At 41.3% G+C, this 26,576-nt stretch overlaps 1 protein-coding gene across 2 annotated transcripts in view; it reads left to right on the forward strand.

Annotated features, from left to right (window-relative positions):
* The window catches only part of ush1c (Usher syndrome 1C), a 48,737-nt gene extending 30,101 nt beyond the window's left edge, over window positions 1–18,636 (forward strand). The window contains exons 15-21 of one of the 2 annotated variants that reach the window (XM_036951561.1): window positions 7,691–7,732; window positions 9,511–9,564; window positions 10,054–10,153; window positions 10,647–10,756; window positions 11,165–11,220; window positions 12,921–13,047; window positions 16,531–18,636. In XM_036951561.1, the coding sequence (XP_036807456.1) occupies window positions 7,691–7,732; window positions 9,511–9,564; window positions 10,054–10,153; window positions 10,647–10,756; window positions 11,165–11,220; window positions 12,921–13,047; window positions 16,531–16,554 (513 nt within the window). In that variant the 3' untranslated portion in view covers window positions 16,555–18,636. The remainder of the gene's footprint in view (window positions 1–7,690; window positions 7,733–9,510; window positions 9,565–10,053; window positions 10,154–10,646; window positions 10,757–11,164; window positions 11,221–12,920; window positions 13,048–16,530) is intronic. The other variant, XM_036951570.1, reaches the window with a different exon arrangement.
* Window positions 18,637–26,576: the final 7,940 nt, after the last annotated feature.

A 26,576-nucleotide genomic window follows, 5' to 3' on the forward strand; every position in this document is an offset into this window, starting at 1 on the left:
CGTGTCCTCTTTCTCCTGAATTGAGATTGAGGAGCTGTGGCCCTCAGATTTTGAAGGCCCCAAATGACGGTGTTTTTGTGCGTGTATATCAATGAGGCCTGTCCTAGAGGAGAAGGAAGAGCCTTTAGATGTCACACAGAGATGCATTGAATATTTTTATTTAACCTTTATTTAACTAGGCAAGTCATTTAAGGACAAATTCTTTTTTACAACGACAGCCTAGGAACAGTGGGTTAACTGCCTTGTTCAGTGGTGGAACAACTTATTTTTACCTTGTCAGCTCAGGGATTCGATCTAGAAACCTTTCCGTTATTGGCCCAATGCTCTAACCACTAGGCTAACTGCCACCCCAATGCCTGTTCTGTTTTTCCTTCAGAATTGGCATCTCCTTTTACAATGTTTTGAAGTGAAAATAAGAAATGCTGTCGCTATCTCGCCTTACAAGACAAGGTTCTTGAACAGTAGAGCAAACAGAAAAACTGATATTTGGAAAGTCTTGGTAGGACAATGGAAGTTTACTTCAAAAACATCTATATTTGATAGTAGGAACCAATATGTTGAAACACTGAAATGTGTTGGTTTTAACAATAACATCTAGATTTTATAGTAGGAACCAATGTGTTGCAACACTGAAATGTGTTGGTTTTAACAATAACATCTAGATTTTATAGTAGGAACCAATGTGTTGAAACACTGAAATGTGTTGGTTTTAACAATAACATCTAGATTTTTTGAAGCAACATTTTTATTTCACAAACATTAGGAACACCTGCTCTTTCCATGACACACTGACCAGGTGAATCCAGGTGAATAGCTATGATCACTTACTGATGTCACTTGTTAAACCCACTTCAATAAGTGTAGATGAAGGGGAGTAGACAGGTTAAATAATTATTTTTATCCATGAGACAATTGGGACATGGATTGTGTGTGTGCCATTCAGAGGGTGAATGGGCAAGACAAAATATTTCAGTGCCTTTGAATGGAGTATGGTAGTATGCAGTGTTGGGTACGTTACTTTCAAAATGTAATCCGTTACAGTTACTAGTTACCTGTCCAAAATTGTAATCCGTAACATAACCTTTGGATTACCCAAAGACAGTAACGTAATCTAATCACATCGTTACTTTTAGATTACTTTCTCCTTAAGAGGCATTAGAAGAAGAGAATGTATATTACCAATTGAACAACATCTATTGCAGGATAAATCAATGTTAAAGTTTACATAGCTGGCCATATATAGATGTTAAATTGTACTTTATGGGTTGGTTAAATGTAGGCTTCTTCTAACCCATCGCTTTCTTCTGCATATAATAATAATACAATTAAATTATATCTTTACATTAAAAAACAGTCATTCCAATAAATGTTATAACCTTTGATCTTCAGGAATAGGATTTGGAAATTTGGAAGTATAGATTAGCCAAATTGTTTTACCTGAGCACTAAGGACTTATTAGCCAGCCCCACTCGGTTGTTTATGATTTTGTTGTCATGGAGGACTGATTGAGCTTATTGATTTGAGTTAAAAAATAAATGCTGCTTTGATCACTACTGAAAAGTGCTAATTACATGTGAAAAATGAATGGCATTTGCTGCCTTTGCTATACTGTAGGACTATTGTTTACCTTTTTGTTGGTGACACTTTGATATCTTGATAATATGCAGCTGTTTAAAGGGCAAATCCACAGATGAAACTAAAAAACCGTCGCCCCACCTCTGTTTTTGCAAAAAGCTGAGGGATGGGCCTGGATGCAAGGACTGACTATCCATGATATCAAAATGAATGTTTTAACCATGTTATGAGGCCATACAGTGTTTGTTTACATTTACAATGCTTACAAATATTTAGAGAAAACCTGCTTATATTTTGGGTTCTCATGGAGTGTAACACTTGAACTAAGCTTATGAGGCATTTATAAGTTATATTATTCAATAATCAAAGGATATACAGTTGAAGTCGGAAGTTTACATACACCTTAGCCAAATACATTTAAACTCAGTTTTTCACAATTCCTGACATTAAATCCTGGTTAAAAAATTCCCTGTCTTAGGTCAGGATCACCACTTTATTTTAAGAATGTGAAATGTTAGAATAATAGTAGAGAGAATTATTTATTCCAGCTTTTATTTATTTCATCACATTCCCAGTGGGTCAGAAGTTTACATACCCTCAATTAGTATTTGGTAGCATTGCCTTTAAATTGTTTAACCTGGGTCAAATGTTTTGGGTAGCCTTCCACAAGCTTCCCACAATAAGTTGTGTGAATTCTGGCCCATTCCTCCTGGCAGAGCTGGTGTAAATGAGACAGGTTTGTAGGCCTTCTTGCTCGCACACGCTTTTTCAGTTCTGCCCACAAATTGTCTATAGGATTGAGGTCAGGGCTTTGTGATGGCGGCAGGGTAGCCTAGTGGTTAGAGCGTTGGACTAGTAACCGGAAGGTTGTGAGTTCAAACCCCCGAGCTGACAAGGTACAAATCTGTCGTTCTGCCCCTGAACAGGCAGTTAACCCACTGTTCCCAGGCCGTCATTGAAAATAAGAATTTGTTCTTAACTGACTTGCCTGGTTAAATAAAGGTAAAAAAAAAAAAAAAATGGCCACTCCAATACCTTGACTTTGTTGTCCTTAAGCCATTTTGCCACAGCTTTGGAAGTATAATTGGAGTCATTGTCCATTTGGAAGACCCATTTGCGATCAAGCTTTAACTTCCTGACTGATATCTTGAGATGTTGCATCAACATATCCACATTATCTTCCCTCCTCATGAAGCCATCTATTTTGTGAAGTGTACCAGTCCCTCCTGCAGCAAACGCACCCCCATAACATGATGCTGCCACCCCCGTGCTTCACGGTTGGGATGGTGTTCTTCGGCTTACAAGCATCCTCCTTTTTCCTCCAAACATAACGATGGCCGTTATGGCCAAACAGTTCTATTTTTGTTTCATCAGACCAGAGGACATTTCTTCAAAAAGTACGATCTTTGTCCCCATGTGCAGTTGCAAACCGGAGTCTGGCTTTTTTATGGCAGTTTTGGAGCAGTGGCTTCTTCCTTGCTGAGTGGCCTTTCAGATTATGTCAATATATACTGTGGATATAGATACTCTTGTACCTGTTTCCTCTAGAGGTCGACCGATTATGATTTTTCAACGCCGATACCAATACCGATTATTGGAAGACCAAAAAAAAAGCCGATGCCGATTAATCGGTCGATTTAAAAAAAATAAACATTTATTTGTAATAATGACAATTACAACAATACTGAATGAACACTTATTTTAACTTAATATAATACATCAATAAAATCAATTTAGCCTCAAATAAATAATGAAACATGTTCAATTTTGTTTAAAAAATGCAAAAACAAAGTGTTGGAGAAGAAAGTAAAAATGCAATATGTGCCATGTAAGAAAGCTAACGTTTAAGTTCCTTGCTCAGAACATGAGAACATATGAAAGCTGATGGTTCCTTTTAACATGAGTCTTCAATATTCCCAGGTAAGAAGTTTTAGGTTGTAGTTATTCTCTATACCATTTGTATTTCATATACCTTTGACTATTGGATGTTCTTATAGGCACTTTAGTATTGCCAGTGTAACAGTATAGCTTCCGTCCCTCACCTCGCCCCTACCTGAGCTCGAACCAGGAACACATCGACAACAGCCACCCTCAAAGCAGCGTTACCCATGCAGAGCAAGGGGAATAACTACTCCAAGTCTCAGAGCGAGTGATGATTGAAACGCTATTAGAGCGCACCCCGCTAACTAGCTAGCCATTTCACATTGGTTACACCAGCCTAATCTCGGGAGTTGATGGGCTTGAAGTCATAACAGTGCAATGCTTGAAGCACAGCAAAGGGCTGCTGGCAAAATGCACAAAAGTGCTGTTTGAATGAATGCTGCCTGCTGGTGCCCACCATCGCTCAGTCAGACTGCTCTATCAAATAATAGACATAATTATAACATAATAACATACAGAAATACGAGCCTTAGGTCATTAATATGGTCGAATCTGGAAACTATCATCTCGAAAACAAGACGTTTATTCTTTCAGTGAAATACGGAACCGTTACGTATTTTATTTAACGGGTGGCATCCATAAGTCTAAATATTCCTGTTACATTGCACAACCTTCAATGTTATGTCATAATTACGTAAAATTCTGGCAAATTAGGCGGCCAAACTTTTGCATATGCACTGACTCTACGTGCAATGAACGCAAGAGAAGTGACACAATTTCACCTGATTAATATTGCCTGCTAACCTGGATTTATTTTAGCTAAATATGCAGGTTTAAAAATATATACTTCTGTCTATTCATTTTAAGAAAGGCATTGATGTTTATGGTTAGGTACACATTGGAGCAAGGACAGTCCTTTTTCGCGAATACGCACCGCATCGCTTATATGCAACGCAGGACACGCTAGATAAACTAGTAATATCATCAACCATGTGTAGTTAACTAGTGATTATGATTGATTGACTGTTTTTTATAAGATAAGTTTAATGCTAGCTAGCAACTTACCTTGCCTTTCTGCATTCGTGTAACAGGCAGACTCCTCGTGGAGTGCAATGAGAAGCAGGTGGTTAGAGTGTTGGACTAGTTAACTGTAAGGTTGAAAGATTGAATCTCCGAGCTGACAAGGTAAAAATCTGTCGTTCTGCCAATGAACAAGGTACTTTACCCACCGTTCCTAGGCCGTCATTGAAAATGAGAATGTGTTCTTAACTGACTTGCCTAGTTAACTTCTTATGGCTGCAATCCCGGTAACGGGAGCGATATGACAACAGCCAGTGAACGTGCAGGGCGCTATTTTCAAAACATAAAAAATGTCATAATTAAAATTCCTCAAACATACATGTATCGCATACCATTTTAAAGCTATTCTTGTTGTTAATCCCACCACAGTGTCTGATTTCAAATATGCTTTACAGCAAAAGCACCACAAACGATTATGTTAGGTCACCACATATAGCCACAGAAAAACATAGCCATTTCTTTCCAGCCAAAGAGAGGAGTTTCAAAAAGCACAAATAGAGATTAAATTACTAACCTTTGATGATCTTCATCAGATGACACTAATAGGACTTCATGTTACACAATACATGTATGTTTTGTTTGATAAGGTTCATATTTATCAAAATATGAGTTTACAGTGGTGCGTTACATTCACTAGTTCCAAAAACATCCAATGATTTTGCATAGCCACATCATTCAACAGAAATACTCATCATAAATGTAGATGATAATGCAAGTTATACACATGGAATTATAGATATAGCTCTCCTTAATGCAACCACTGTGTCTGATTTTTTTTTTAAATGTACGGAATAAGCCAGCCATGCAATAATCTGAGACGGCGCTCAGAAAAAATTGTCACAATTAGCCGGCATGTTGACGTCAACATAAACAAGAAATTACATGATAAATATTCCCTTACCTTTGATGATCTACATCAGAAAGCACTCCAGGAATCCCAGGTCCACAATAAATGTTTGTTTTGTTCGATAATGTCCGTTATTTATGTCCAAATACCTTATTTTGTTAGCGCATTTGGTATACATATCCAAATGCTCATTCTGGTCAGCGTTACATCGGACAAAAACTTCAAAAAGTTATATTACAGGTCGAAGAAAAATTTCAAACTAAGTGCAGAATCAATCATTAGGATGTTTTTAACATATAGCTTCAATAAAGTTCCAACCGGAGTATTCCTTCTTGTATTCATGAGCAATGGAATGCAAGTGGGTACCATGAGGAATAAGCGTGATCAGAAAATGGCTGACTGCCAGACACCTGAAAGATTCTGCTATTATTCACTCCCACAACACCATAGAAGTCTCATGAAAATGTCTATTGATGGTTGACATCTAGTGGAACCCCAAGGCAGTGCAACATCATTAATATCTCAAGTGGATTTCATTGGGGACACTGGTGAATACATACAAAGCTGAGATTTTTTCACTTCCTGTTTTGATTTCTCCTCAGGATTTTGCTTGCCAAATGAGTTCTGTTATACTCACAGACATCATTCAAACAGTTTTAGAAACTTTATAGTGTTTTATATCCAATACTACTAATAATAATATGCATATATTAGCAACTGAGACTGAGGAGCAGGCCGTTTACTTTGAGCAACTTATTCATCCAAGTCCAACTTATTCATCCAAGCTACATCCCAGCCATAAGAAGTTAAATAAAGATTAAATAAAGGTGTAAAAAAAAAAATAATTGGCCGAATCGGTGTCCAAAAATACCGATTTCCAATTGTTATGAAAACTTGAAATCGGCCCTAATTAATCGGCCATTCCGATTAATCGGTTGACTTCTAGTTTCCTCCAGCGTCTTCACAAGGTCCTTTGCTGTTGTTCTGGGATTGGTTTGCACTTTTCGCACCAAAGTACGTTCATCTCTAGGAGACAGAATGCGTCTCCTTCCTGAGCGGTATGACGGCTGCGTGGTCCCATGGTGTTTATACTTGCGTACTATTGTTTGTACAGATGAACGTGGTACCTTTAGGCGTTTGGAAATTGCTCCCAAGGATGAACCATACTTGTCAAGGTCTACAATTTTTTTTTCTGAGGTCTTGGCTGATTTCTTTTGATTTTCCCATGATGTCAAGCAAAGAGGCACTGATTTTGAAGGCCTATTCCTGCTCTTTTCCAGCATTCCATCAAACCCATTTGGTGTGTCATCATAGTGGTCTCTGACTTGTGGTCAGACTTGCTCAGGTGGAACAAATTTAATCTTCCGCCTTTTTTCAACGTTGATTTGAATGTCATTGAGAAAACAGAGGAGTGTCAAAGATTTTTCAAAAGTATCTGTAATCTGATTACAATATTTTTGCTGGTAATTTAACGGATTACAGTTACCGTTTTTTTGGTAACCCCTTACATGTAACGGATTACGTTACTCCCCAACCCTGTAGGCGCACCAGGCTTGAGTGTGTCAAGAACTGTAACGCTGCTGGGTTTTTCACGCTCAACAGTTTCCTGTGTGTATCAAGAATGGTCCACCACCCAAACAACATCCAGCCAACTTGACACAACTGTGGAAAGCATCGGAGTCAACATGGGCCAGCATCCTTGTGGAACACTTTCGACACCTTGTAGAGTCCATGCCACGACGAACTGAGGCTGTTCTGGGGGAAAGGGGGGGGGGGGGGGGATGTTCCTAATGTTTTGTACACTCCGTGTGTATAGTTAGCCTTCTCTCTACAGTCGCATAGACCTTGTCATCATTTTATTTTTCAGAGCTGGAGAGACATGGAAAATGAGTCCACAGCCTTGGTTTTTGTTGTATTATAACATTCATCAATTTGAAATACCATTTAAAGACAGAAGTGGTTGTCAAAGGAAATCTAGCCCTTGTACACTCACCACACTCGTTCTCTGTTAGAACCTAATTACATGCCAACGTCATTTAGAAAAGTAATACGCCACATTGCCCTGGTTCGGGTTGAACCTATGAAGTTTTACCGTGCCGTAGACTAACAAAGGAAAGGATAGTCATTTCTGCTCCTACCACAGATTGTGTAAGATGTCATATTACTGAGCAAGAAATCAGTTAAGAGACCAGGGTGATATAGGGCCTGTATTATAGGCCTATTGTTCAACCATGCTTCCTAGTGGCGCTGAACGTCAAATGCAGCATTGCCATGTTGAACTGTCTAATATGTTGTTTTGTCTTTCAGGGCTTTCAGAAATACGTGGAAGACTTTGATCCCCACTCCATGGTACTGTATGTCTGTCTATAGCTGCAAGACCTTTAGACGTACAGGATCATGTCATGTGTACAGGCGTGTGACATGTGCCAACGAAGATCTGTTAACCGTGACTATAATGCCGTTTGTAAATGTCAGCCTCCATTGTGAGCCATCCCATAGTTGACCTTCTCGGTTCCGTGTGGCCATTGAGTCACTGTAACAGCCATTCTGTGTTATAGCCTTCCTGGAAACCTCAGTGGGACACCTCTAATGTTCTCATCTTTCTTGGAAATAGTCAATGCGCCTCAGGGAAATGGTTTTCTATAGCTAAAGCCATACACTGCCTTTGGAAAGTATTCAGACCCCCTTGACTTTTTCTACATTTTGTTACGTTACAGCCATATTAAATTGATTAAATAGTTTTTTTCTCTCTCCCTCAATCCACACACAATATCCTATAATGATGAAGCAAAAACAGGTTTAGACATTTTTGCAAATGTCTTACAAAGGACTAAGGACTGAAATAACACATTTACATAAGTATTCAAGCCATTTACTCAGTACTTTGTTGAAGCCCCTTTGGCAGCGATTACAGCATTGAGTCTTCTTGGGTATGAAGCTACAAGCTTGGCACACCTGTATTTGGGGAGTTTCTCCCATTCTTCTCTGCAGATCAAGCTCTATCATGTTGGATGGGGAGCATCGCTGCACAGCTATTTTCAGGTCTCTCCAGAGATGTTCAACCGCGCTCTGGCTGGGCCACTAAAGGACATTCAGAGACTTGTCCTGAAGCCACTCTTGCGTTGTCTTTGCTGTGTTCTTAGGGTAGTTGTCCTGTTGGAAGGTGAACCTTCGCCCCAGTCTGAGGTCCTGAGCGCTCTGGAGCAGGTTTTCATCAAGGATCTCTCTATACTTTGCTCGGTTAATTTTTCCCTCGATCCTGACTAGTCACCCAGTCCCTCCCCCTGAAAAACTTCCCCACAGCATGATGCTACCACCATCATGCTTCACCGTAGAGATGGTGCCAGGTTTCCTCCAGACGTGACGCCTGGCATTCAGGCAAAATAGTTCAATTTTGGTTTCATCAGACCAGAGAACGGCAAACTCTAATTGGGCTGTCATGTGCCTTTTACTAAGGAGTGTTCCAAACTTCTACCATTTAAGAATGATGGAGGCCACTGTGTTCTTAGGGACCTATAATGCTGCAGAAATGTTTTGGTATCCTTCCCCAGATCTGTGACTCGACACAAGCCTGTCTCTGAGCTCTATAGACAATTCCTTCGACCTCATGACTTGGTTTTTGCTCTGATATGCACTCTCAACTGTGGGACCTGATATAGACAGATGTGTGCCTTTCCAAATCATGTCCAATCAATTGAATTTACCACAGGTGGACTCCAAGTTGTAGAAACATCTCAAGGATGATCAATGGAAACAGGATGCACCTGAGCTCAATTTCAAGTCTCATAGCAAAGTGTCTGAATACTTATGTAAAAAAGGTATCTGTTTTTTATTTTCAATATATTTGCTAAAATTTCAAAATGTTTTTTTTGGGGCTTTGTCATTATGGGGTATTGTGTGTAGATTGCTGAGTATTTTTATTTATTTAATCCATTTTAGAATAAGGCTCTAAAGTAACAAAATGTGGAAAAAGTCATGTGGTCTGTATACTTTCCAAAGGCACTGTATATAAAAGAGATATAATGTATAGATTGTACAATCCATACATATCTATTCACTGTGATCCAGTGTTGTAATGTTATGTGTTTTGTTTTGACTCCATCCATCTCTGCTGGTTGTGTTAACAGTTCTCCTCGGAACAGATAGCTGGGCGAGACGTGAGACTACTGAGAATCAAAAAGGTAACCAGAATTACCATCAGGATGAACTGTCCAGTTTTGACTATACTTTTCAGGTTGTTATATTTTTATTTAAGGAAAGAAGGATCGAAACAAACTTACCTTTGGGGACAATGAAGTTAATTGGCAAAACGGAAAGTTAATTCCTGCACTGCAGAATCATCTCTATTTCCTCAGACAGACAGACATACAGTAGGAAGATGATGATGATGATGATGATACATCTATGGCTTTAAAGCTGCAATATGTAACTCTTTGGGTGACCAGATCAAATTCACATGGCAATGTGAGTTATAGATCTGTCATACTCATTGAAAGCAAGTCTAAGGAGCGGTACATCTGTTCTATGTGTGCTATTTCTATGCTTCCCGTTCATACACCAGCTTCAAACAACTGAAAATACTATATTTATTTCGATTTCTTTACAGTGCATTTTTAAATCATATGTAATGAATGCATAACATGTATTTCCTTGTATCTCTCTTACCTCAGGTTGGACCACTTGATCTGGCTGTGGAGGGGGGAGTAGACTCCCCTCTGGGAAAGCTAGTGGTATCTGCCATTTATGATGGAGGCTCGGCAGACAAACATGGTGAGTTCATACGTGTCAACACTTGGATTGATTTAATTTAAAGGTTACAAAGCTGCAATCTTCTCTCAACCCTCTGTTGTTACCAATAGAAATTGAATGGCATGTTTTTGTTTCATATTTGACATACAAACAGAATGTCAAAAGGTTTACTCCATCTCAGAATGATATTCAATGGTCTGATTCCGCTCTTATTAGTCTATGGCTGTGTTTACACAGGCAGCCAAGTTCTGTTATTTTGTCCAATTATGAGCAAAACAGTTGATTTGGTTGGTCAAAAGACCAATTAGTGGAAAAATAATCTGAATTGGGTGGCCTGTGTAAATGCAGCCTTTATGTCCCTGTGGAACAATATTAGTAGAAAGGAATCTCAGGCTATTGAGTGGGATCCGTTTTCTAAACGTAAGTTGAATCTATATAGGCAGCACTATTCACCCAGAGGTTGTTGTATGTAAAAACGAAAGTAATTTTTGTGATTGTGCGTGTGCCTCCCCAGGTGGGATAGTTCCAGGAGATGAGGTGATGGCTGTGAATGGGAAGATCCTGACGGACTCCTCACTGACAGAAGGACAAAACTCTCTGACCCGTGCCTGGAACAGTGGAGGGGTAGGATTTTAATCTCTTTTACACTCTTAACAACAACAATGTCTAAAGATCAGAAATACTGGGGGGGGGGGGGGGTATTTTTCACATAAAAAAAAATATCAACGAGTTAGGCAGCTAACTTTCATTTATTATTCTCAATAAACAGGCGAGGGAGCATATCCGAGGCTATCAGTTTGATCCTGTATTGTGGAACATGAGTCTTATTGATAAGACCAGCCCCGATCAAAACGTCAACAATCGGGACAGTTGGTTTTATAGTGAGGAGAGGGGTAGATTTATTTGGATCAATAGTTCCTCTGTGATATTTTTTTAACCCTGCAAATCCTATATGGAAGAGGGATAGACAGTTCATCGTTATATGAGCCAAACCTCACTGATTTTTTTATTTATCTGAATGTGTGCCTTTAGGATTGGATTGACCTGGTGATAGCAGTGTCACCTCCAAAAGAGTATGAAGATGAGGTGTAAGTACATTCTCTCCATCAACTCCACATGTGGTACAATCTCTGCAGTATGTGAATACACACAATGCGTAGCTTATAAATGCTCACAATGATTCAGTTGAAGGTAGATGCAGGGCGTAATGTTTCAATTGACTTGTTATTTACAGTGCATTCGGGAAGTATTCAAGACGCCTTGACTTTTTCATGTTAGTCTTATTTTTAAAATAATCACATTGTTTTTGTTCCCTCATCAATCTACCCTCAATACCTCATAATGACAAAGCAATGTTTTTAGAAATGTTAGCAAATATATAAAAAAACTAAAACAGAAACATCACATTTACATAAGCATTTAGACCCTTTACTCAGTACTTTGTTGAAGCACCTTTGTCAGTGATTACAGACTTGAGTCCTCTTGGGTATGACGCTACAAACTTGGCACACCTGTATTTGGGGAGTTCCTCCCATTCTTCTATGCAGATACTCTCAAGCTCTGTCAGGTTAGGTGGGGAGCGTCTCTCCAGAGATGTTCAATCAGGTTCACGTCCGGGCTCTGGCTGGGCCACTCAAGGACATTCAGAGACTTGTCCCGAAGCCACTCCTGCGTTGTCTTGGCTGTGTGCTTAAGATCATTGTCCTGTTGGAAGGTGAACCTTCGCCCCAGTCTGAGGTCCTTAGCGCTCTGGAGCAAGGATCTATCTGTACTTTACTCTGTTCATCTTTCCCTCGATCCTGACTAATATCCTAGTCCCTACTACTGAAAAACATCCACACCGCATGATGCTGCCACCACCATGTTCACCGTAGGGATGGTGCCAGTTTTCCTCCAGATGTGACGCTTCAGGCCAAATAATTCAATCTTGGAGTCATTTAGGTGCCATTTGGCAAACTCCAAGCGGGCTGTCATGTGCCTTTTACTGAGGAGTGGCTTCCGTCTGCCCACTCTATCATAAAGGCCTGATTGGTGGAGTGCTGCAGAGATGGTTGTCCTTCTGGAAGGTTCTCCAATCTCCACAGAGGAACTCCAGAGCTCTTTCAGAGTGACCATCGGGTTCTCTCTGACCAAGGCCTTTCTCTCTCGATTTCTCTGTTTGGCCGGGCAGCCAGCTCTAGGAAGAGTCTTGGTGGTTCCAAACTTCTTCCATTTAAGATTGATGGAGGCCACTGTGTTCTTGGGGACCTTCAATACTGCATAATTGTTTTGGTACCCTTCCCCAGATCCGTGCCACGACAGGTGTGTGCCTTTCCAAATCATGTCCAATCAATTGAATTTACCACAGGTGGACTCCAATCAAGTTGTAGAAGCATCTCAAGAATGATCAACTGAAACAGGATGCACCTCAGCTCAATTTCGAGTCTCATAGCAAAGGGTCTGAATACTTATATAAATAAGGGATTTCTGTTTTGTATTTTTCATAAATTTGCTACAATTTTAAAAAAACTGTTTTTTGCTTTGTTATTATGCGGTTTTGTGTATAGATTGATGAGGACAGTTTTTTATTTGATCCATTTTAGAATAAGGCTGTAACGTAACAATGTGGAAAAGGGGACAGGTGGTCTGAAAACTTTCCGAATCCACTGTATGTGTTGACTGTGATGTGACTATAGCTAAATGGCCTCTCATGTAGTCAAAGTGGTGTGTGATGTGTATGTCTGTTAGACCGTCTATCTGTCGATGTTCATGTCTGTGTGTCTGTCGGTGTGTGTGTGTGTGTGTTCAGCCCGAAGTCAACATCAGTCAGTCCTACTGTGAACAGAAAGGTGTTTGAAGGCAGTGCATCAGTGTACAGACAAGGCTACCCGGCTCCAGTTTTAGCCCTAACCTCCCCACCCTGCACACCCCCACCTGTGGGTAAAACCCTACCCCCACGCACCCCTACCCTGTGCCCCTGCCAGAGGGGATGTTTGGCATGACTGTTTGGCCCCAGGGGAGGTGGACTGTGTGTGCTTGTGCAGTATGCATCTAATTCATGTGACAGTCTCTCTGTCAATCAGAAACGACGACACACCACCATCAGTAGTAAACAGTATGTACGTTTTATGCCTCTTATTTTAGACACTTGCTGTCACAATGAATGGCAGTGTCTGTCTTCTAGAACAATAGACACACTGCACATACAGTGCATTTCTAAGGCTCTGGCCTGTCCTAAGAGGTCACATCCATAATCAGCGTGACCGAGGTAGTGACATAGCCTTCTGCCAGCCTTCAGCAGTTGTTCTGATTGATGTTAGTCAAAGGGACTGTAACATGTTTGGACCTATACTGGGAGATTACTATAGCAGTGATCCCCAAACTGTTTTGGTGCTGTGGCCCACCACAAGCTTTGGTATTTTACCTATGTACCCACCACGTTATGACCTACCTAGTTGAAACAAATGTTTCACAATTCATGGCCCAAATACACTGAACAAGCATATAAACGCAACCTTCAACAATCTCAAAGATTTGACTGAGTTCAAGTTCATATAAGGAAATATGTCAACTATAAGTCAACTAAAATAAATATATTAGGCCCTAATCTATGGATTTCTCATGACTGGGAATACAGATATGCATCTGTTGGTCACAGATAGTTTTAAAAAAGGTAGGGGCGTGGAAAAAAAAAACAAATCAAAAAAACAGTCCATATGTGGTGTGACCACCATTTGTCTCATGCAGCGCGACACATCTCATTTGCATAGAGTTGGTCAGGCTGTTGATTGTGGCCTGTGGAATGTTGTCCCACTCCTCTTAAATGGCTGTGCGAAGTTGCTGGATATTGGCAGGAACTGGAACACGCTGTCATACACATTGATCCAGAGCATCCCAAACATGCTCAATGGGTGACATGTCTGGTTGGTCTGCAGGCCATTGAAGAGCTGGGACATTTTTAGTTTCCAGGAAATGTGTACAGATCCTTGCATCATGGGGCCGTGCATTATCATGCTGAAACAATATGAGGTGATGGCGGTGGGTGAATGGCACGACAATGTGCCTCAGGATCTTGTCACGGTATCTCTGTGCATTAAAATTGTCATCGATATAATGCAATTGTGTATGTAGCTTATACCTGCCCATACCATAACCCAACCGCCACCATGGGGCACTCTGTTCACAACGTTGACATCAGCAAACCGCCCGCCCACATGTCTGCCATCTGCCCGGTACAGTTGAAACCGGGATTCATCTGTGAAGAGCACACTTCTCCAACGTTTCAGTGGCCATCGAAGGTGAGCATTTGCACACTGAAGTCGATTACAAGGCCAAACTGCAATCAGGTCAAGACCCTGGTGAGGACGACGAGCACTCAGATTAAATTCCCTGAGACGGTTTCTGACAGTTTGTGCATAAATTATTCGGTTGTGCAAACCCACAGTTTCATCAGCAGTCCGGGTGGCAGGTCTCAGACGATCCCGCAGGTGAAGAAGCCGGATGTGGAGGTCCTGGGCTGGCGTGGTTACACGTGGTCTGTGGTTGTGAGGCCAGTTGGATGTACTGCCAAATTCTCTTAAACGACGTTGGAGGCAGTTTATGGTAGAGAAATTAACATAAAATGATCTGGCAACAGCTCTGGTGGACATTCCTGCAGTCTGCATGCCAATTGCAAGCCCCATTAGAACTTGAGACATCTGTGGCATTGTGTTGTGTGACAAAACTGCACATTTTAGAGTGGCCTTTTTATTGTCCCCAGCACAAGGTGCACCTTTGAAATGATCATGCTGTTTAATCATCATCTTGATATGGCACACCTGTCCTGTGGATGGATTAGCTTGGCAAAGGATAAATGCTCACTAACAGGGATGCAAACTAATTTGTGCACAAAATCTTAGAGAAATAAGCTTTTGGAACATTTCTGGGATCATTTATTTCAGCTCATGAAACATGGGACCAAAACTTTACATGTTGCGTTTATATTGTTGTTCAGTATAGAATCCAATGGGACCATCCAGTGGGTTCAATCAGTCCATTTGGGGTTACACAGCCATAGGGTCTCTCCACACATCTGCATGTGTGTTATTTCTAACTTACTTGTTTAGTTTAGTTTATTAGGATCCCCATTAGCTAGTGCACATGCAGCAGCTACTCTTCCTGGGATCCACATAAAACACATGACAGAGTACAGAACAGTTACAGACAAGAACAACAATAGATATTATTACGTTCATATTAAAATTAAAAGTAATATATTGTCAAGGCACCAAGCAACAAAAACATGTATATTTACTCACTACCCAGCTAGCAATGAGGAATCGGCCCAGGAGCGGCCCTCTTCCGGGTGGCCGGAACTGTTTGAATCGACACCCGAGGACTCGGCCCGGAATCAAAATGACTGACTGCCCAGATTCGGCCCAAGTACATCGGGCTGTTTCTGTCTACCGGAATTCAGCCGACTTTGCCGGCATCTTTACCAGAATCCCCCCAGAAGCAGCCCGATGCAATTTAAATAAATGTATACAAAATTACCCGATTTAGAAATGTTTAATATTACTATTATACATTTTATACGTACAAATTATACCCATCCACAAAAAAAAATTGGACAAGGACAGCCTGGTCCCATCCTTCCCCGGGCGGTGCTGGGCCAATTGTACGTCGCCTCATGGGTCTCTCGGTCATGGCTGGCATGGGTCTCGAACCAGCATCTGTAACAACTCAGTTTGTACTTTGATGCCGTGTCTTAAACCGCTGTGCCACTCGGGAGTCTCCATCCACATAGTTTTTAATGCTTATCAATTGCCTCGCACAAAGTATCAAAATACAGAAATACTACACAGGACTCTTAAAGAATTTAATTTAAATGTTAATTGTATTTTTTGATCACAGAAACAATTAGAAAATATGGAAAAATAAATAATGAAATGTTAATTACATAAAGCAGCCTGTGTAATCATCTGCCAGAGAGTAGTCCCAATCGGCCCGAGCCCCAAGTAATACATTCGGGCCAGATAACTCACACCGGAATCGGCCCGAGCACAATCCCCGCATCCTAGCCATAAGTCATGCTGCCGGATCTGGGCCAGAATTGGCCCAGATCCACTGTGCTAGCTGTGTACTCATATATTCATATTCTTAAATACCGTATAGTTAAATTAGATCTTTAGAAAGAGGAGAGGTGCTGTGAAACATTGTATTTTTATCTGTTTTTTGCCTGAATAAGCTCTGGTGGCAGAGCATTCCATGATGACATTGCTCTATACATAACTGATTAACGCATGAAATCAGTTTTGGGTTGAGGTACTGTGAAGAAACCCATAGTGGCGTCTCTAGCGTGACTTATGACCTAAGATACATTCTAAGGCTCCTCAACTGATGATATCCAGGTCATTCGACCTGTTTCTCTCTTTCTGTAGGACGTTCTTCTGAGAGTCACCTGACCACCTGCCTGCCAAACAAGCCATACCCACCATCCAGGAACCATCGTTCTCATTTCCTCTGACATTTGACCTATTTTATCATCACAATCAAATCCCTGCATCAAACTGTTGCAATGCAATGCTGATCACTATTGACAGCAAGTCTGTTTGAACCAGAACCACGCCGTGATGTGCTACATGTGAACTGTCTAGAATGTGAAAGAGACTGATTCATCCTCTGTTGAGTTCCATTACATCCCAGTTACATCCCACATCCCAGTACAGAAACTTTCTGAAGAAGCTAGAGGGTTATGACATCACTACGTAATACTCTGAGCCGATATTCACGGCATAAGAAGGAATTCACCTCGGGCCACACACACAAATTGGGGAAAAACAAAACATTCTTTCCAATTGAACCTCATTATAAAAGAGCCAACTTCATCGTCGATTTTTGTTGTTGTTATACACACATTTAAAAAATGCCGAAAAGCTGCTGTGTTGCTCAGTGTACCAGGTCAAAAATCCAGACCTATGGTTTGTAATACTTCCACGTAGGGAAATAGTGCCTGCGAGAAGAGCCCTCTGGATTTCGGTGTAGGAGAGTGAGAAATGTAGGGACCCGGTGTCCAAGTAGGCTACACGTAGCTATGTGTGTAGATAACATTTCCTCACAGGTAAGACATTTCATTTGTTTAGTATCGTCCGTTTGTAACTCCACTACTTGTCGCTGTATAGTCCGTTTGTTTGTGTTGTTGGTCTTGGCCACAAGTTGTTTTACCCCACGGTGTGCGGGGCCGCAACGTTCTATCTCATACCGACCAGGACTATCCCCCTCAGAGCCATATATTTTTTAGCCTGGGTACCCGTCTTTTTAGCCAATGTTCCCCTCCTTGTAGCCTACTCCGTACTATTTGTGAAGTAAATTGAGTATATAGTATCCCAATTGCTCATAGTATGGATATAGTTAGTATGCCAAAATTACACTCAAGTGAAAGGGTACCGTTCGTTTACAGTATACTAAAATGAACTAATCGTATATAGTATGTAGTATACAGTATGTTAGTATGGGTATCCAAACACAGCTGGTACTGTAGTGAAATGTTAGCTATAGCTGAAAAGACTGGTACCCGGACTATATATTTAGAGAGTTGAGACAACTTTTACAATTTCAAATATGGTTTTAATTCTAGACATTCAGTTCCATAGCATTATTTAAATATTCCTCGTGTAATGTTAAAGTAACGGTCCAGTGTTTCCAGATTTCTATGAAATATGACCTATAATTACTTACAATATGAGTGAAATAGTTTTCCTTCCAAAAAGTGGTAATGTTAAAAAACAGCTTTTCTGTGTTGGAATAGTGTGGGCGTACCCCAACAGGTACCCCAACCTGTCATTCAAAATATTAACGTGAGTAGAGGGCTGATTGGCCAGCTCATTTTCCTCAGGAGGATGACCTCATACTTTATGAGGAAATAGCAAGCATTTTAGAAACTGTCTGTTTGAGATACAAGTTTGTGTTTTTTCTCCAATTTATGCTTTGGCCACGTACAAGTACAGGATGAGTCAACAACATTATTTGGGTATGAGTAAACAGAATATGAACTTTAAAAAGTGAGATGTTCACTGGACAGTTACTTTAATGGGTCGCTAACATGGTTGCCATATCATTTTGATTTGTCATGTAAATGCATCATAATGCAGAAATCTCAATGTCCCAACTAATTACATAGCGATGTTCCCCATTCGTCTCCTTCTAGTACACTACAGCATAGGAACACAGTTGTGAAAAACTGAACTCTGATGCTGAGGGGCATCGGTGTCAACAGGTTTTGATCCTCTGAGTTTAGTTAAATGCTAAGTGCATCTTAATGAGCTTCTAGTATGCCATAAGCCCCCTCGTTATAGGTGAAATTACACTCCTAAATCTCCAATGAAAGGTGTTAGAGCTTATCTGTATTCAGTTTAGAGTATGTAATCAGCAGCAGGAGCAGCCCTGCAGGCAGGCAGGCAGGCAGGCTCACTGTGATGTAATCAATGTCCCTATTTGAAATCAATGCTCTCTCAGAATCAATAAAGGTATGTGCTTACTTTGACTGATCAGATTGTCTGGATTCACGATTTGGCCAGTTTATAAAGCTGGAATTCTAATGCGTTAGTTCTCTCTCTCTCTCTCTCTCTAATAGTAGCATTATTTACATTGAATGAATGAAACACTAGGCAGGTTTCCATTGACCCAGGTTGATTCGTCAAAAGCATTAACCATGTTTCCATCCACAGTTTTTATGCGAGTAAAGTCATACCGTATAAAAAAGAATCACGACATCTGTAATGGAAACAGGAGGTTTCGGTACAATTGTATAAATGCAGACAGATCATTTGTTTGTTCGATAATTTAGATAATTTGTTTGTGTCGGTAAAATTAATTGCCGAGAACTTACAATTACAGTTTTTACAATTTCAAATATGGTTTTAATTCTAGACATTCAGTTCCATAGCATTATTTAAACATTCCTCGTGTAATGTTAAAGTAACGGTCCAGTGTTTCCAGTGTTTCTATGAAATATGACCTATAATTACTTACAATATGAGTGAAATAGTTTTCCTTCCAAAAAGTGGTAATGTTAAAAAACAGCTTTTCTGTGTTGGAATAGTGTGGGCGTACCCCAACAGGTACCCCAACCTGTCATTCAAAATATTAACGTGAGTAGAGGGCTGATTGGCCAGCTCATTCTCCTCAGGAGGATGACCTTATGCGAGTAAAGTCATACCGTATAAAACAGATAATTTGTTTGTGTTGGTCAAATTAATTGGCGAGAACTTACGGTGAAAACGCCTTTATGCGCAAATATTGATATAATAACCATCATCTAGAAGTGAACTCGGAGTCACACGATGACATGGTGTGTGGTCCTCCCACTACGAAACCATGCAGTTTATTAGGCTACAAATGAAATAAGTTTTGATGAACTTCACAGGGTGATGAAAGTGCACGGAATGAGCTTTGATGCTCCTTCCCAATACATGTTTAGACTCTTATTCTGGTGACATGACGAGCTGTTGGCTAGAATGCACATGCCAATAACAGAGTAGGCATTTTTGCTATTCAACTCAACAGCTTTTCGGACAAAACTATCGGTAGAATTGAAAAAATGTGATGGGAACACATTGAACATTATATTTGTATTCGGTACATGACAACTTTAATAGAAAAAGTACATTTTGTGCGTTCCAAATCATCACACACTGATTTCAACCGCAACAAAGTATGGTGGGAAATTAACATATTTTCTTTAAGCAGATTTTAGATTTTGCATGAAAATCTGTCGCCAAACCTAGCTTACTGTCGCAAACAAAACCTGCACGACGTGTAATGGAAAGGACAGATATAGGAGACATTTTCTAAAGATCGAGAAAATTGTAACCCTTTGACAGGGGAGGATCTTTCTTCTGTTTAACTTTCTTTATTGGAACAAATTATGATGGAAACTGTGTTTTTCCAATAAATGATGATTACCGAATAATTTTGAAGGTACGTGGGGCACGTGATGTCATTGCGTAACTATGAAGCACCACTCCACATTTAATTCTAAATGTCTACTGCTTAACTATAAAAAAATACAAATAAACTTTCTTTGCAGGGCAAGGACTGTCCTGACTTTCACGAATACCTCAATTGCTTGGCCTTGCTTTTCTGGTTGGCTGGAAAGTCTCACCATCCAATAATTTCAGATCTACAGGAGAACAAGTTTCACTATGGGACGGACCGTGGTGATATGTCGGCACATGAGAATTATTCAAATATGGCAAATATTGGTCAATTATTGCATTCTAACCCTGCTGGCTTTCGTGGACTACCTGAGACATGAAACAAATTGGCATAGAGGCTGCCACAAATTTATTCATGTGCAATTTGCCTAATGGGTAATGGTAACACTTCATTTTTATTGGACACTGTAGGTTGTGTAATTATTTTATATATTTTTTTTAAATTGGTGTGACGATTACTTTCAGGCAATTGTCACATCTATTTTCTATGCAAACTTTCACAATGTCGACAATATATCACTGGACAAGTTGATGGAAACATAGCTACTGTTGTGGATATTAAGATTAAAAGTCATACTCAGTATGCAATGTGAAATGATTAACGTCGTGTTCATCATCTCTGGTCTAAAGCAAGTACCTCTCGCTGCGGCACATGAAACGGGGAGGGGTCCCACCACACGGTTGGTTAAGTCCCATTTTGCGTTCTACAACGCTCGACACGACATAGCATGCGTGGTGATACATATGCACCTACATGTAACTGATCGGCTAGCTTGCCACTCTAGCTAGCTGGCTAACATCGTATGTTTACAGAGTCATGTCTAACTATAAAGATAATTATTATCTCATCTATTTGTGTGTTAATCATTTCTGTTGACTGTAAATACTTTTTATGCATGTTTATGGTGTGTTAGCTCTACAAAGAGTCCCACAAAAACCCAGGACCAAGCCAACAGCTGAATCAGCACCCACCCACCCACCAACCAACCAATGCACCAACACAGCTGAACCCCTCCATCCCGATCTCACGGCCTGTAATTGCACCCATCACTCCTGCCATCCTCCACAAACCTGACGAGAAACCAAACACTATATTAATGATTGACTCCAATGGAAAGTTTATATTAGAGCAGTGAGAGACACCGTATTATAGAATAAACTTTCCCCACTTAAAATGGTGGCAAAGTTATGGTGCTCCACAACAGAGTGAGGTATGGAGCTCTTGACTGTGGCCCAGCTTGGCTCCCCCAGCCATATCCTCATTCACACAGGGACCAATGACATGCGTGCCCAACAGGAGAGAGTGACCACATCACTAAGGGGAGTGATGGAGAGGGCCTCCACCATCTTCCCCCTTGCAAAGATTGTAATGTATACCCTGCTCCAGAGGAGAGATGTTCACCCTGCCACCATCCATCGGGTAAATGCCAGCTTCTCAGGACTGTGGCTATGGTCTCGACGTACACCTGGCCCGCCATCCCACCCTCAGCCTGGACAGTCTGTACGACAATGTACACTTGTACAAAGATACAGTCCCCACCTTCGCCAGGACGTTAAAGAATGTTGGCCAGTCCACCTCACCCCACAGGAGCAGCAGAACAGCCACCAACTCTGTGAGACAAATCAGATGCTCCTATAGACCTGCATCCAGTGGTGCCTCAGAGAGACTGGAGAACAAGTAGAAACGCTACCCCTCATACCACCCTTCACCACTTCTCTCCCAGGAACTGCATGCAGATACACTGAGCAATGCCCAAGCCATACGCAGTCAAAGAGGCCCAGCGCAGAGTTTGGAGCATCGCCAGCCACAACACCCTCTTCAATTCCCCCTACAACCTCCCTCCCATGCTGCCAGACCAGGGCCGGCCCATCACAGCACAGCTCTACTAGACCCGGCCCGCATCTACACAGCTCTACCAGACCCGGCCCATCACAGCACAACTCAACCAGACCTGGCCCATCACAGCATAGCTCAACAAGACCTGGCCCATCATAGCACAGCTCTACTAGAACTGGCCCGCATCAGCACAGCTCTACCAGACCCGGCCCATCACAGCATAGATCTACCAGACGGGCCCAACACAGCTGTACAAGACCAGGCCCACATCAACTCAGCCCTGCTCTACACAGCATCGACCACTACCCTAGGCTCTGGCAAATCCCTCTTCTGGGTATTGCACCACAGGATGCAGTCCACACCATGTATCATTCACATCATCAGCTGTATGCTGAGAGTTTGGAGCTTTGCCAGCTTCCTCAATTTCCCCCACAACCTCCCTCCCAGGCTAGTTTTGGTTAACCTCCCTACTCCTACCCCCCATAACAGCACCAACCCTGCAACAGGAGCCACACCCAGATTGGAGAATTGGCAGCCACTATAGTCCCCTGCAGAAAGCTCCACTCCTTTGGCGGTAGCTTCGTCCGGGTGGATTGAGCTCTGCCAACACTGCTCTCCCAGTTCCCGCCTCAGCCCCTGCATCCAGCGACTTGAGGGAGGTCTGTCAAATGCTCTCACGTGGTTGGCCAGGGATCTTTGGAAAGTCTCAGCTCACTCAACAATTTGCTGCAGATGACCCTATGCCTGTTAGCTTTTATAGGAGTGAGCTGAATCCCCCCCCTCCGACTTTAAATCTCATAGGGGGCTTGGGCTAATGCACCTTAATGTGCGAAGTAGGATTTAAAAAACGGACACAACTGACATTTGGGTACAGGACTCATGTCCCGACATTCTGGTTCTCTCGGAAACATGGTTAAATGGTTCTATCTCTGATAAAAACACTGAAGTAAATTATTATAATGTATTTACATGTGACCGATTACAGAAGGGGGAAGAATTTGCAATATATGTTCAATCTCATTTCTTGGAGTCCCAATAATTTCACATTTTTGTTCCTAAGACGTTTGAGCTCCTAGTTGTAGATGTGTCCATAAACCAGAATACACATGTATTTGTTGCTGGGATTTACAGCCCCCATGCTGCTATGGCGGTTGCTATTAGTGCTATATCTGAGTGTTTAACTTCTTTTTTTTCTCGGAGTTGGTCATTTTAGGGGATTTGAATCTGGATTGTCTATCCCCGGCCTCAGATCCATTTAAGAGCATATGCATTGATTTTTAATCTGACTCAATTGGTCTAAAAATGGATATGGCTAAATGTGAAAAACCTGGTTAACTCCTCATTGATTGATATAATTCTTACTAATAACCCCCATAAATATTTGTCTAGTGGATTACTTTCATGTGATCTCAGTGATCATTTTCCCATGGTATGTATTAGAGATACGAGGTCATAGCACTATCGCTGCGGCATCCTTAGTTCCAAATTATGTGGTTAACTGTATGTATCAAAGGCAACATTGTGCTTCCCTCTTCATTGACCTGTTAAAGGCTTTCGATACTGTTGATCACTCACTGCTAATTCAGAGGCTTTCCTCAATTGGCCTAGACCAGGCTCCTTGTAACTGGTGTAAAAATGACTTGACAGATAGAACTCAATGTGTATCTACAGTGGTTCCTCCTTTAAAAGTTGCCTCATACTGCGGCACAGCCTGCGTGCTGCTGCAGCATTCTGTGGTACGTCATTTTGTGGTACGTCATTCTTCAACTACTGCAAGTTATTGCTAGTTTGACCACCAGAGGGCATCTTTGAGAAGCATTTGATAGTATTCCATATTGGCATTACCAGAAAATGTCAAACTTTTTTATGTAATAGCATAGTATATCGGATTGATTTGAAGAAATTTGGCTTAATTAATTTGATTAATATTATAGGGTTACCATTCAGAGAAAAATTGTCAGTTTGTAAATTCAGACCGTTTTGCTCTCGGAGTGCACACTGGACGTTCGGGCCGAGGAGTAGGGTTGATTTCTGAGTTCTGGCCTTACAACGGCAGTCAAGCACCCACGCTAATGTTGGCTAACTTGCTAGCTACTTCCAGACACAAATGAGACCACTCTGACCATTTTACTCGCCCTAGCAGAGCTAGTAAGGCAGTTTTCGTGTTAACCAGAGCTTTGGTGACTATAAATGTGCTGCTGGATACAATGTAATTATGCTTTTTTTCTACGTTTACTGATACCGGCTATATTCAACGGGTGTTGAGCGCTGGTAAAGTAATTATTCTGCGCTCTGGTACACTCAGATGAGAGTGCTCTGAAATCTGTGTAGATAGTAGGCTGGACACATTACATTTTTAACAACGTTGTTTTCTGATAAAAAACTAGTTCATTGCATCCGCCGTGGAGCCCAGTTTCATAATATGACCATATTTCCCAGCTGCTTGCCGACGTTTTGAAGTAATCGCAAAAAAACAGGACTTATTTTAGTGCATTTTTCACCCTGCCAGCTCCTTTTAGTTTTATTGAGCACCAACTCGCCTTCCGAACATTCAACTCCCAGCTTATTGTTCAACGTCACAATGCGTGCTTCGCTGTTGTTGGCAATGAGACCTGCTCACGTTGTTTTATAGTTAAAATGTAAACAACAAAAATAATATTGGAACTCTGCGGTCTTCCCATTGTTTCCTATGGGGGAAATATAGGCATGTCTGTCTATTTCGCCAAATATCTCGCAATGTTTATATTTAGATGTTTTTCAAGTCGGGTGTAACCGGTGTGAAATGGCTAGCTAGTTAGTGGGGTGCGCGCTAATAGCGTTTCAATCGTTGACGTCACTCGCTCTGAGACCTTTTTTAAAATTTTCATTAAAAAATAATTGTTCTGAAAGCAACTTTTTTCCGACACAAAGGAAGTCAAAGTGGACACCTAAGAAGATGGCCTCTCAGGTAAGCAGCACTGGGCTGTATTGACGTATCCTAAAAATGACATCTGCTGCTTTAGATTGAACTGTCATATCTCTGTTATTGTTTTCATATCTACAAAAAATAAGCTGTTTTCTTTACGTTCAGAGAGCGAGCTGATCAAGGGGTCAAAAATGTAGATATTGCCAGATGTTCACTGTGTGAGGAACAGGCTGTGGAAGCTTTACTGCTGGCTTTATTGTGTCCATAACCAGAGGTAATTAAACTGTTCTGTGTTCCTTTTCTCCATCTCTGCCTGTCTTGTTTTTTATTTTTTATTTCACCTTTATTTAACCAGGTAGGCTAGTTGAGAACAAGTTCTCATTGACAACTACGACCTGGCCAAGATAAAGCAAAGCAGTTCGACACATACAACAACACAGAGTTACACATGGAATAAACAAACATACAGTAGGAAAAATGTCTATATACATCATGTGCAAATGAGGTAAGATAAGGGAGGTGAGGCAATAAATAAGCCATAGTGGCAAAATAATTACAATTTAGCAATTAAACACTGGAGTGACATGTGTGCAGAAGATGAATGTGCAAGTACAGATACTGGGGTGCAAAGGAGCAAAAAATAATAATAACAGTATGGGGATGAGGTAGTTAGATGGGCTATTTACAGATGGGCTTTGTACAGGTGCAGTGATCTGTGAGCTGCTCTGACAGCTGGTGCTTAAATTTAGTGAGGGAGATATGAGTCTTCAGCTTCAGGGATTTTTGCAATTCGTTCCAGTCATTGAGCAGAGAACTGGAAGGAAAGGCGGCCAAAGTAGGAATTGGCTTTGGGGGTGACCAGTAAAATATACCTGTTGGAGCGCGTGCTATGGGTGGGTACTGCTATGGTGACCAGTGAGCTGAGATAAGGCGGGACTTTACTTAGCAAAGACTTATAGATGACCTGGAGCCAATGGGTTTGGCGACGAATATGAAGCGAGGGCCAGCCAATGAGAGCATACAGGTCGTAGTGGTGGGTAGTATATGGGGCTTTGGTGACAAAACGGATGGCACTGTGATAGACTGCATCCAATTTTGTGAGTAGAGTGTTGGAGGCTATTTTGTAAATGACATTGCCGAAGTCAAGGATCGGTAGGATAGTCAGTTTTACAAGGGTATGTTTGGCAGCATGAGTGAAGGATGCTTTGTTGCGAAATAGGAGGCCGATTCTAGATTTAATTTTGATTGGAGATGCTTAATGTGAGTCTGGAAGGAGAGTTTACAGTCTAACCAGACACCTATTTGTATATGTCCACATATTCTAAGTCAGAAGCCTCCAGAGTAGTGATGCTAGTCGGGCGGGCAGGCGCTGGTAGCGATTTGCTGAAGAGCATGCATTTAGTTTTACTTGCATTTAAGAGCAGTTGGAGGCCACGGAAGGAAAGTTGTATGGCATTGAAGCTCGTCTAGAGGTTAGTTAACACAGTGTCCAAAGAAGGGACAGAAGTATACAGAATGGTATCGTCTGCGTAGAGGTGGATCAGAGAATCACCAGCAGCAAGAGCGACATCATTGATGTATACAGAGAAAAAAGTCGGCCCGAGAATTGAACCCTGTGGCACCCCCATAGTGACTGCCAGAGGTCCGGACAACAGGCCTTCAGATTTGACACACTGAACTCTGTAGTTGGTGTACCAGGCGAGGCAGTCATTTGAGAAACCAAGTACATTGAACCTTTCACACATGCAT

This window comes from Oncorhynchus mykiss, chromosome 2 (assembly GCF_013265735.2).
Source record: "Oncorhynchus mykiss isolate Arlee chromosome 2, USDA_OmykA_1.1, whole genome shotgun sequence".
Classification (NCBI taxonomy): domain Eukaryota; kingdom Metazoa; phylum Chordata; class Actinopteri; order Salmoniformes; family Salmonidae; genus Oncorhynchus; species Oncorhynchus mykiss.